Here is a 12,418-nt window from a genome sequence, read left to right as displayed (position 1 = left end):
TACATCTATGTTTCGTTTGTGCGATAAATTTACTATCAATAAATCTAAAGTCGATCTAAAAAAAACCGAGTTTAAATTCAAAATTTATGGCCATAAACAATACTTCTGGTATAAATATGTAACACTGAGCCAGATAATTATGCTAGTGCCAAGGTGGCGTTTTTGCACCCGCTTATGATTCAGTTTCGAATAATCCATATATATATACCATATGTTAGATCATTGTCTAGAAAACAACCACTTTTGTCTTTAGTGTGTCTTACCTGACAAGTGAGATATTTACCTTTAAAAATTAAAAGCCAATTAATACGAAATTAAAATTTCCCATCGAAAAATAATTTTAACATTGAAAATCCTATGGGATATTCTAAAATCCTATAGGAATTATATTTCCGATAGAAGAAAAGTACCAGATTTTCTGAAGGAATTTGATTCAAACAGTTAGTTTTCCTATAGGAAATTGAGATATACTATCGGATTTTAAAATCCTATTGGAGTGTTGTTTAAATTCCTATATGAAGTTCTTTTACTCCGGTAGCAAATTCGAAATATCCAATAGAAATATTGTTTTCCTACGGGAAAAAATTGCTACGTATATGGCATATTTGAATTTTTCGATACAGCATATGGCATATTTGAATTTTTCGATACAGTCGAGTACAAAAATGCCACCTTGGCACTGGCGTAAATATCCGGCACAGTGTTATATCAGTGTTTGGACAATTTTATTTGTTTGCTGAATCATTTTTTTTTTTAAATTATTGAGCAAATATAATTATTACAAACTACTGTTTACATACATGTAATAGCACATTATTATTTAGATTACTATCTTAAATTTGTATATAATCAAAATCTTAAGTAGGGAATGAGAGACGTACAATAGTCTATAGTTTGCTGTAGGCTTGAATATATAATGTAGGAACAGGCTAACGCATGCAATGAGATTATCTCACATACTGTCACTTCTTACACCTGGGACTTCATAAGAATAGCACTGTCTCGTTCATGTGATCATGAAAAACAAACATTCTTCAGAAATATTTCATTCAACTATAATTGATATTTCAACCGAACGCTGTGAAAAATGAGCCTACTATATTTTTTATACTTACATAACTCATAAGTTCAACCCCGATTATTTTTACCGAACGTCAAATAATTATGACGTCATAGGAATTCAAAAGAACTCGATGACGTTAATTCGGCACTATAAGGGACAATGTCGTTAACTGTTGTTGCCGAGGAAGAAGAGGCTGAAATTTGTTCTCCTGAAAGGTGAGCTTTTTGAAAAGAAATCCTTTAATTTCTTTGATATCTCTGCATTTCGTATAATTTATGTTTTCTGAAGTTATAACAATTAGCCTACATGTGTTTGTTGTTTTAACTTCGGCTGGGTCATAGAATATAATTACACGAAACTTCGATTTCAACTTCTATCAGACAATATTTTACAGTAAGAATAATTTTGTTTTTAACTCAATTCTGTCCATCAAACAGTACCGCGTGCTTTTATGCAGATCTTGGATTCACTGATGATAGTCTGACAATATCAATGAATTTACCATTAAAAATTGTCGCTGGTAAACGCATTTTAAAACCTTTTTGTAGTTCATAAATTTAACACTTACTGTTTATTTTTATCACTTGTTTACTCAACATATATAATGAAACAATGATTAAAAATCACAACATCAAAATTGATCATCAGGTGTTCCAAATCTATTTTATTCGAATCAACTAATTTCATCACACCTTTTCATTTGCATAACACCCTTTCATTGATTGCACAACGTTACACGTCATAATTTTCTAACGTCTGCGAGCCGCAATCAACTATTGACACATATATGGAAATATGAATTCATTGATGAAATTGGACAATTTTAATTGTGTCAGTGTATGAACATTTGCAATTGATGTAGAGTTGAGAATATATAGTCATGAATGTAATAGGACTATTCATTTTTTTTTTTTGGTATCGTACCTTTGAAATGCCTAAAAAGTTGCATTTATAGATAAATATTTGCGATGACACATATATAGAACATGCACGGATCTAGAAGGGGTTTGACCCTACCCTACCCTCCTGAAAATTTCAAACTCAAATCCGTAATAAAAATGTTTGCAATAAAATTACTACAGATAGGCTTCGGACCCCCCCCCCCCCCCCACTCTGAAAAGAAATCGGCATCTGCGCATTTCGGGTGTAAACACAAATCGTGTAAAACCTAGTATGCTTTACTGTTATCCATCTACATAGAAAGAATATGAAAATAAACAAACAATCATCAACATACCTGAATATTGAACACAGCATTGCTTTAAAATACATAAATAAGAGTTGTCTTTCTTCTCTCTCTCTCTCTCTCTCTCTCTCTCTCTCTCTCTCTCTCTCTCTCTCTCTCTCTCTGAGAGATTGTCCCTCTGTTTATTTGCCATTTTCTAGCACAGCAAAAATTGACACATGATAAAAAAATGAAAATGAGAAATATTGTTTCTTGATTGTATGCCGTACATTTATTATACAACCCATAAAGATGTGAATGTTTGGATGCCAAATATGCAAGGTGAAGGAGATGAAGGAGCGATAGTCGAATGCCCGATAATAAAACCTTGACCTCTATTCGACACATTTTTATATACAGCAAAACACAACAGTTTTAACATGTCATATTCTTTTGTAAACTATTGATTGTTAACAAGTATTTTTATTATTAAACTGAAAAATAACGCTTAAAAGAAAAACTTTTAATCAAAATTTCAATTCAGTTCTGTCTGAATTTCAATTTTAAATTAAATTTTAAAATGGATTTCAAACTAAAAATAAAAAAAAAAAAGGTTTATGATATATTGCTTCATTATGTTTCTCAGATTATCTCTCATAACACTCATTATGTAAGCTCTAGTTTATTTTTTGTTTTGCATCACGAATCATTTACAAAGAATGCTTTGAGACATCTGACATAAAGTTATAATTAAAAAGAATAGCACAAGTTTTTGTGCGTAATAAAATGCGTGCATTTAATTGTACAGATATGTAGTTCTAAATCTACAGATTTCAATTCAAATGTACAAAGAAAGCCGCGTTTTGTTTTTTTTTTTTGCATAAAGCATGGGCGAATGTCTGTACTGACTCCAAATCAGACATATATCACGGTGGGGGTGGGGGCGCCGCTTTCTTTTTTTTAATCCCCAATCCCCCGTTTCAGAATCTGTGTTTTAGTATCATCTACCAAGTAATTAACTTGTACTGAGGTTGTATTAAACTAATTGAATAATAATGGCTCTAACTTCAGTGGAACGAATAAAATATTGAAGACCTTCAAGGCGCGCCAGAAGAAAGAAATCCCGAAGGACGAGGAGTCGGATGAAACCGACCTTGAACTAGAAGGCAGGTTTAAAAATTGTTAGCAAGGGTTTTCAGAAACATATATAATAATGTTTGGGATCAATCAAGTCATAAAAAATGAAGATTACTAAGGAGTTTCTTTGACATATACATATAATTATACATGCAATCTGAATCTGTTATTCAGACCAAACCTTTGGAATTCATTTCACCATGAAGGGATTGTAGTTTTTCAAAGTGCTACAATTTTATAAGATCATACCTATTATTTTTCTGTCTGCATAATACAAAATTGTTAAAACTTGATCCGTATTTTCGGTTTCTTTTTTATCCGTTTTCATCAGTCATCTATCTGTCTATCAAAATTATAATTAGTAACTCGTTCATAATTAATAAAGAATATCAACATTTTAGAAGAGAAAGATGAGTTCGATGTGACCGGGCGGAACCAGTACCTGTCCGTCTGTAGAACCCTGGGGGTGATCCCCTCCTCCTACTTCCTCCGCCACATGCAGGATAGCGTCCTGTCCCTCAGGCATCACGGGATCGGCAGTCTGGGGGCCAAGGCTATATCATTTCCCCTGATGGTAGGACCGATTCGTTTAGTTTAGTTAATAAACTCAATCGGAACATCGTTCGGCCTTTTCCGTCAAGTCGAGAAAATTTCTCGACGAAAAAGGCCGAGCGACGTACTTGTAACGATTGGGGCAAATGTAATTTACGATACGCTTATAGTGTAGCGATCATACGTGAGCGGATCTAAGATCTAATTTTAATTAGATTGCGACTGTGACGTGCACTACTGTATCAGTTTTTTTTTTTTTTGGGGGGGGGGGGGGTTGGGGGGGGGATATTATTTCTGTTTGGGTGGCCAAATTTAATAAGGAAATTCATATTGCGATTATGAATTAAACATATTCATCACTGGAAATCAAAATGTCACGTTTTCTTGTAAAACTGCCTGATTTTGCCGATGGCCTTCCGTTAATTCTGGTATTATTATTTAAAATGTTTTCTGTTTGGATGGCCAGATTTAATGGTAAAAATTCATAATGCGATTATAAATATTATATTTATCACTGAAAATTAACATTTCACGTTTTCTTGTAAAATTGCACGATTTTTCCGATGGCATTCCTTTTGTTCTTAGCAATGATTACATTATTGTTAACTTGACAACATATGTAAATACAGTGAATAGCAGTGGCCATGGAATTCATGTTTAATAGTTTTCACTATCAAGTAGCAGGTAAAAGAATGCAATTTCGATAAAAAAAAACGTTTTATAGATATTTTTGTGTATTAAAGTACCGCAAATGATCGGTTGCACATATGTTCATTGGTTGAATAATCTTCTTGCTTTAGAACAACACAGCGGTCATTCAACTTGACCTCCAAGATAATTGGCTGGAGGGGGAAGGTGGGGAAAGCATTGCCCGTATGTTGAAGGAAAACTGCTACATAACAGATCTGGTTCGTATTACATATAAATCATATCAAACCAAAAAAAAAAGAAAGCAAAAACAAGACACATTGACAGTAATGACCACTACACCGAAATTCGTACCGTGTTCCTTTGTTTACTGCATAATCGGGACCTTCGGTTACGACTTATAAACTTTTGATTTCCGAGTGTAAATGAAGATCTTGAGCTTCACTTTTGCACAACTGAATGTATCTTGGAACAAAGTATATTTATTAGATTGCAATTAATGTGGAATCATTGAATATACCAATGTATTTGTGATTATCTTAATTTGAATTGGAGGAAAGCTAAACCTGTTCCAAAATGCTTAAGGTTTGAGATTTGTTAATGAAATGCCACTTTTTGAAGTAGTGATAATGAGTAGAACTGGTGGGATGGGGTCATAATGACGTTACATTCTTGACATACTTACACAGTAACGACAAAGTACATTACTTATTCTTTTACAGGATATCTCAGAAAACCGGCTAGGCGGTAGAGGCGCTAAATCCCTCTGTAACATGCTGACTACAAATACTACCTTGAAGAACATCAACCTATCTGGTAAATATCCATCCATCGTTGGAGGAAGACAAATATTTGGAAGTTTATAAAGCAAAAAATACGATATACCTAACCTAAATATGATAAAGGTATAATTGAAAAAGTTATTTTGTTCTCCTGACAGGTAATTTGTTCTCGGATCATCATGCAGGTTATTTCTTGGAAGCTTTTAGCGTAAGTATCAGGAATCTGTCTGTAGACTTGAACAATATTTCAGCAATATCCTCAATAAGCGATATGCCAAACTTAATAATGTATATTTGTCACATTTTCAACGCATTTTGGCAAGTGAACCGATGACATCTATTATTATATTTTAACCATTCCAAAGAAAGAATGAAAGAGAGAAATGTTGTGGTTTCAATTTAGAGCATTTACATTGTTCTTTGTAACAGTAACGTTAATAATAAAGTAAAACTTAGGTTAGACAAAGGGCTGTAAATCTTTATTTCATGGTCATCTAAATCAAAGTCCTCATTCTAATATTCATTTGGTATTATAGCTCTCACGGGGAGTAATTTCTTTTATTGGTACAGTACTTCTGTTTGATTCGCGACCCGATCGATGATACTTTTATCTATTTCTAAATGACCGAGAAGAAGTCAACGATTTCTGTTCATGTACCTTTTAAACTCGGGAGAATATTTGTATGATTTCTGTACCTTAACGTATTATTCAGGAGAATAGTCGTCTGAAGTATGTTAATTTGAGCCACAATGAATTCTCCGACAATGCCGCTATCGTCCTTGGACAAGCTATAGGTAGGTATGCACAAAAACCAAGAAACATTGTACAACAATTTTATTCTGAGTTCAAGAATTCACAGTCAATTTACATTCTTTAAAAATATCGGATTTTGTTTCTATTTTGCTAAACTTTTTTTTACTTGTACGTTGTTTTCGTTGCACTATTGTAAAAAAAATATATAGATTGAAATATTTAGAAAATATTGCAAGCTCAACAAATTGACATTCCTCTCACTGCCTTCATTATTATAGCCGAAAATGAAACAATAGAAGAACTGGATCTAAGCTGGAATTTCTTTAGACGCGGGAGCACTTTAAAACTATGCGAGGGCATCTCGGTAAATATATTTTTAACCATAGAATTTAAAAATTCTAATTCTATGAACTCAAACACTAAGGTAGCCTTGTCTTGAAAATATTCCTCCCATGCTTGTAATGAGAATTGAAGAGTGTAAATAACTTGCTCCACAGAGTAACTGCAGGCTTAAAGAGATCAACCTGGCCATGAATGGGTTTGGAGACGAGGGCGCGCTCGCAGTAGCCGAGTTACTCAAAAGGAGTACTACACTCTACGTCTTAGACATTAGCTATAACCGAATTTCACAAATCGGCGCTACTGCGATCGGCAAGGCGCTGGATCAAAACGATGCCCTCAGGACTCTCAGGGTAATTCAATTCATTACGCTTCTTCCTTCTTAATTAACAGGATTAAAGGTGTGTGCATATTTCCTGTTTTAACATTTTATGAATAACTTCATATATTTTTTGGGATTGTTCTATCAAAACTATGCATTGTATATCATACTTATACGACGAATGAATTCCTAAAAATATATCTTTAAAAATGAATATCAAAGAGTTTACTAATCTAATAGTTAATTGCATGTAAGCTAAAATTTTATAGTTTTTCTCTAACATTAATTACTTTAGTTTGTAGGAAATTCTCGATGTTGGTGTTCAGCAATATTTCATTAGTTTAGGAATAAATTTTTTTAAAAATAGAATTGTAAGTCTATAAACGAACAGTGCCGATACCATTGAATACCCCCTACACCTTAAACATATTTCATAAATACACAAAACTATAACTTACAAAAGCAAACTCCATCGGTTTCTGCGCTATATTGTGTAAAGTTAGATTCATCTATCTATGATTTTTCTTAAAAACATATAAAGAAGAAAAATATGTACATGACCCCCCCCCCCCACCCCTAAAATTATACATTGATAAATTAAGTTAATTTTTAGAGGAATTCCATGTTTTTGTGATAATCTGTAAAACATGTTATTTTAGAAATATATTTTTTTTTAGATTGGACACAATCCTTTAGGGGTTGCAGGGGCCAAGGAAATCTTACAGGGTGTGGGTTATGAAAACTGTGTGATCACCCTCCTGGATTTATCGGTAGGTATAAACAACTATCTTATTAGTCCATATGGTTTTTACATTGAAATTAAAGCGTACGTGTTTAACTAGAAAAGCAAATTTTATGATTGAAAAATGCCCCCCCCCCTTTTCTGTCTGTTTATGGAAATATTCATATCTACCTGATTGTTACTGGAAACTCACCATTATAAATGAAATTTTCCTAACATATAAGACAGTTAAAGAAGTCTGATCATTGCTCAACATTTAACAAAAAATTCTAAAATAGAAATCAATCCACCCTGTTTAAATTGTATTTCTAAGTACTAGAGTGTTTCCTTGGTATGTTTATTCATCTTTCAATTCTAATCTTCATTTCAGACACTTTTATATAACGTCAAATTAAATCGTTCACCAATTAACGGAAATTCATGCATATACGCTGATTTATTTAATTAAATATCGTAGCTTTGATGATTTTATAATTGTGTTCGAGCAGGGAGTGGAAGTGGATAAAGAATTCAGAGAAATGAAGCAAAGTCTCGAAGAAACCAAAGAGGTCAAGGTCGTCCACGGCGTGGTTCTGAGCGACTATGTTATAAAAGTAAAACCCAAAAAGGGTGAGCAGAGTACAGAATCCTTTATGTATACATTTTGTGTAACGCCACAACAGTTCGTGGCACCCAGGCGCAAAAATAGTTCTCGTTCATTTATAATTTAGTCGTCGTTTTATAGCTTTCCTGTAATAAACACGTTATAAATATGCCGAGTAACCGAACACAATACATATAGCGCAGAACAGAAGCTTTTGTATTCCAGTGAGGTTAGATTCTGCTGCGAGTTGTTTCTTCTTTCAGCGCGCGTGAGTATGTGTGGGAATGGAATCGGCCAATCAACAGACGTTAGAACCAACACAGCCGATCTCATAACGATAACTAATTATCTTGTCTGCTGGTTGTGATGTCACTGACACAAAACACAACAAAGAGACAAACTAGTACAAAATATTTATCGATTCACATTTGTCACGATTGTGTTATTTGCTACTGTAGTACAAACGCTCTCTCTCTCTCTCTCTCTCTCTCTCTCTCTCTCTCTCTCTCTCTCTCTCTCTCTCCGGCCCTATCTAATGTAAGAAGAACGGGGAAATGTGTAGTATATAAACGGTATGATTACAATGTATGTATATAGATATACATGTATGTGTTCAATCCCATAGTTTGAACTTGCTTGACATTTCATTTCACACGTATACGATATGTATAAGTTTTCACTCTACTTTTAACCCATAACTTTGACTTACGTTAAAACATTTTCATGAATCTTCTAATGATACTATTCATAAAAAATAAATTCTCCTGTTTTTGCCATCACTCAGATCTGTGCTAAGATAGAGTGCATTCTTGTCCTGCCGCAAAACATCTCTACCATTATTCTGATTAGACGGCGTATTCATGTCCTATAGTAATATTTAATACCGAATTAGTACATGGATGTTTGATTTTGACACAGTTGAACACTTTGATTTAAGAGATTTTCAATAAATATCATACATGGACTTTATAGATATATTTGTTTGTAGAGAAGGAACACATGTTTGGAGCACCAGTGGCTGAGCTGGACTCTACCAACATTCTACAAACGATCAAACAGTACAGCCAAGAGAAAGACGCGGCACTCGGGGATGTGTTTGTGGGTATGGACAAGAAAAAGCTGGGGTCAGTCACAATACAGGAGTTTATTCAGGGCCTGCAGGTAAAATTTAAGTGCTACATGTTATGCAGTACCAAGTTAAAGGGTCACGGTCACGATTTTAGTCAAATACTATTTTTCCGATTTCCGTATCTTGCTTAATTTATAACTCTACGACTGATCTCACGTTTCATTTTGTCATTAGAAATGCATTCCTAAACATTGTGATTAATAAATGAAAAAAAAAATAGAATTTGACAAAAAATCGTGACCATGACCCATTTTTTTAAAAAGCTAAACGACTGATGGTATAAGCGATTAAGAATCAATTTCCTTTTCTGTTTCTCTCATGATTTGTAATTAATTAGCTGAAGCGAGTCGGGTCGAGCCACTATATACATGTTTATCCCCGACAGGTCATCGCGCATGCGTCGAGCGAGGTTCGTGTTAAAAAAAAATCTTTTTTAAACAACGCTCGCATATTGTCTCGTGTCAAAACGTTATATTCATTTTTCTAAAAGTGTTACACTGTCGTGTGTGGTCATTTTCGTTCTAATTACGTATTATGTAAATCATGTCTAATCCACTCTAGAACTCTGGTATAGAAGTGCAAGAATCCCAGATGCCCAAGCTGGTGGATCTTTTAGACGCAATTGCACCTGAAAACCTCATTAACTACAGGTATGGTGAAACCAACCAAACAGCTAACAAAATTAAAATCAAGGGTACATGTACACTTCACGAAAGAACCTTAACAAAATGAAATACTCAACTTTTATTCTTAGGGGATAATATCCTCAATGATTTTTAGAAAACATTTCATAGGCAAACCCGTTTATTCTCAACGTTTTCAAAGCTTCACTTAAGTAAAATGTTAAACTGTGTTTATCATTAGGTTGGTGTTTTATGAATAATTAGCAATTATCAATCCGTTCATCGTTTTTTTTTAAGTTCTTTTGTAAAACGCAAGCCAGCACCATAAAAAAAACTACGTATACGTAGCTAGCGCTGCGCATGCGCTATATGTAAATCGATACGTTGGCATTTCGTGATTCTAGGATGGTATTAAACCAAGTTATTTAATTAATACCAACCTCATTTCTTCTGAGTCGTTATCTTGAATTATGACTTCTTTTGTAGTATTTTTAGGAGCAAGTAAGAGGATCAAAGAAAAATCCGATAATGATCCTGATGATGTCCGAATAATGTCTTCTATTTTTCTCCAGAAGAACAAGATTTGTTTTGTAAAATAAATGGTTTTATGACTTAGACACGATTTGGTATTTTTATGTACACCGCAGATTTTAGTACTCAGTCATTAAGTTCCTTTAAAGGAAAACTTTAGTAAAATGTCGTGATAACAAATGGATGAAATAAAGGTCGGGACATCATGTTATACATATATGTATAGATACGCCAATATCATACACACTAGAACTGTATATACTATTTTAATTTCATTATTTAATTCCATTGTCACAGAAATACTTGAAGCATCTTTAGCGGTTTTTGTTTTCAAGAATAATCTGTTTTTATGATATTCTAAGTGTTACTTATATCTTTATGATAATAACATATAATATGAAATCAAATCTATATAATTATATCTTATTGAAAAAGAGTCGGTACTGTAAATATATCAAACAATAGCAAATGGTTAAGGACAACAACTTCTTTTTGCTTCAATCTGCTACCCAAAATAGCTTTACCCAAAAATATAAAAAAAAATGTTCATAATCCATAGCTATGTTATATTTCAGTAAAAAAATAAAATTTACAATTTACAATAAATGCCAGTCGGGGTTTTCTTAAAAACTAAATGCATAATCATAATTATACGATTTGTATTTAATTACGTGACTTGCAGTGAAGAGAAAGCAACTGTGCTATAGTCTTTAATTTGGAAGACCACGATTTTACAATATGACTCGATGCAATTTTTATTTTGCTATAATGAATACATTCTATGACTTAAGTAGACTTGGTGTGTCTTCCTTCCGATTCTCTCGGGGTTTTGATAATATCTTTCAAATTTTAAAATTCGATTTCTATATACAACAATACACACAAACGTATCTCTCCTCGGTCTGAATCCTCGTTTATATATAGAATATGATTCAAGAAAGCAAAAACGTTTTAAAATTTCAAAAAAATATTCTCTTTTAAAACCAAATTCTTGTTTAGGATTTGAGTCGTTTATTATTTTTTTTATTTAATATTATAATTCTCATATTTCTGTTTTGATTTTACAACTACATCACGACAATTTAAAACATCAGTGCGTCAAGGGATAATTTGTCTCTGCCCTTCACATTAACGTGTTAGAGCGGTCGTTAACGCAACCTTTGTCGGAGCGAGGAGTGGGTTTGTATATGGTGGGCTTGTGTTGGTTTGAACGAATTCGTGCATAATGGGAGTAACATTGGTTTGATATTTGAGAGAAAACATAATGAAAACTAGATACGATCTCGTTACGAGTAACGAGTAGGTCTTCCGTTCAATTTTTAAACGATACGATTAAAATATAAATGAAATTTCAAATTTCCCCCTCAACCACTCCCTTTCAGATAATGCATACGATTGTCAATATCCCTTGAAATGCTTAACAAAGCGTTTTGCTTTTTCACATACAGCACATTTAAGGTTTAAGATTTTAGTCCCCTAAAATCCCTAATTACGTTATTAATTGGTTTAGAAATTAGTTTTACAAAGTGATATTGTTACGACCAACAACTTTGTTTCTATAATGCATTACAAAATCTTGATCGTTTTTAAGTTATTTGTAATAGACTTTACGAGTATCTTGGCCCCTAATTTAAGGGGCCAGTCCTATTTTCTTGAGTTCATTTGAACGGTCTCACGAATACGAACATTTTTTGTTCTTACACTTATCTAGAATTGTTGTTCATTTTTTAGATACAGATGATTGAATATTTTAGGGGCCAGCCCTCTAGATCCTTAATGGGGACAGACATTGGTGTTTTGATTACTGGAATCGATTAAATACATCAATGCAAGCATTTTCTCTTCAACAATGCTTAACAAAATATGTCTATTTTTCTAGATAAATTGTGTCAAAGTTTTAGTACTTTGGCCCCTAAAAATCCCTAATTACGTAATAAATGGGCGTGGCAAAGATCTTGCCTGATAGATATTGTTACGGTCAACAACTTTGCTTCTGTAATGCATTACAAAATCTTTATCGTTTTGAAGTTATTTGTAATAGAGTTTAT

At 33.3% G+C, this 12,418-nt stretch overlaps 1 protein-coding gene across 1 annotated transcript; it reads left to right on the top strand.

Annotated features, from left to right (window-relative positions):
* The first annotated feature begins 1,191 nt into the window (after window positions 1-1,191).
* On the top strand, window positions 1,192-10,457 carry LOC128178178 (leucine-rich repeat-containing protein 74A-like). The gene is made up of 14 exons (XM_052845223.1): window positions 1,192-1,278; window positions 3,300-3,394; window positions 3,767-3,939; window positions 4,718-4,825; window positions 5,288-5,381; window positions 5,506-5,555; window positions 6,061-6,142; window positions 6,380-6,465; window positions 6,599-6,793; window positions 7,440-7,532; window positions 7,993-8,113; window positions 9,076-9,248; window positions 9,778-9,866; window positions 10,326-10,457. The coding sequence occupies exons 1-14, from the start codon at window positions 1,223-1,225 to the stop codon at window positions 10,342-10,344; spliced, it is 1,434 nt and encodes a 477-aa protein (XP_052701183.1). The 5' UTR covers window positions 1,192-1,222; the 3' UTR covers window positions 10,345-10,457.
* Window positions 10,458-12,418: the final 1,961 nt, after the last annotated feature.

The sequence above is a fragment of the Crassostrea angulata genome, chromosome 3 (genome assembly GCF_025612915.1).
Source record: "Crassostrea angulata isolate pt1a10 chromosome 3, ASM2561291v2, whole genome shotgun sequence".
Lineage (NCBI taxonomy): Eukaryota > Metazoa > Mollusca > Bivalvia > Ostreida > Ostreidae > Magallana > Magallana angulata.
The sequence above is the reverse complement of the archived record's forward strand: the minus strand, read 5'-3'. Positions and strand labels throughout refer to the sequence as shown.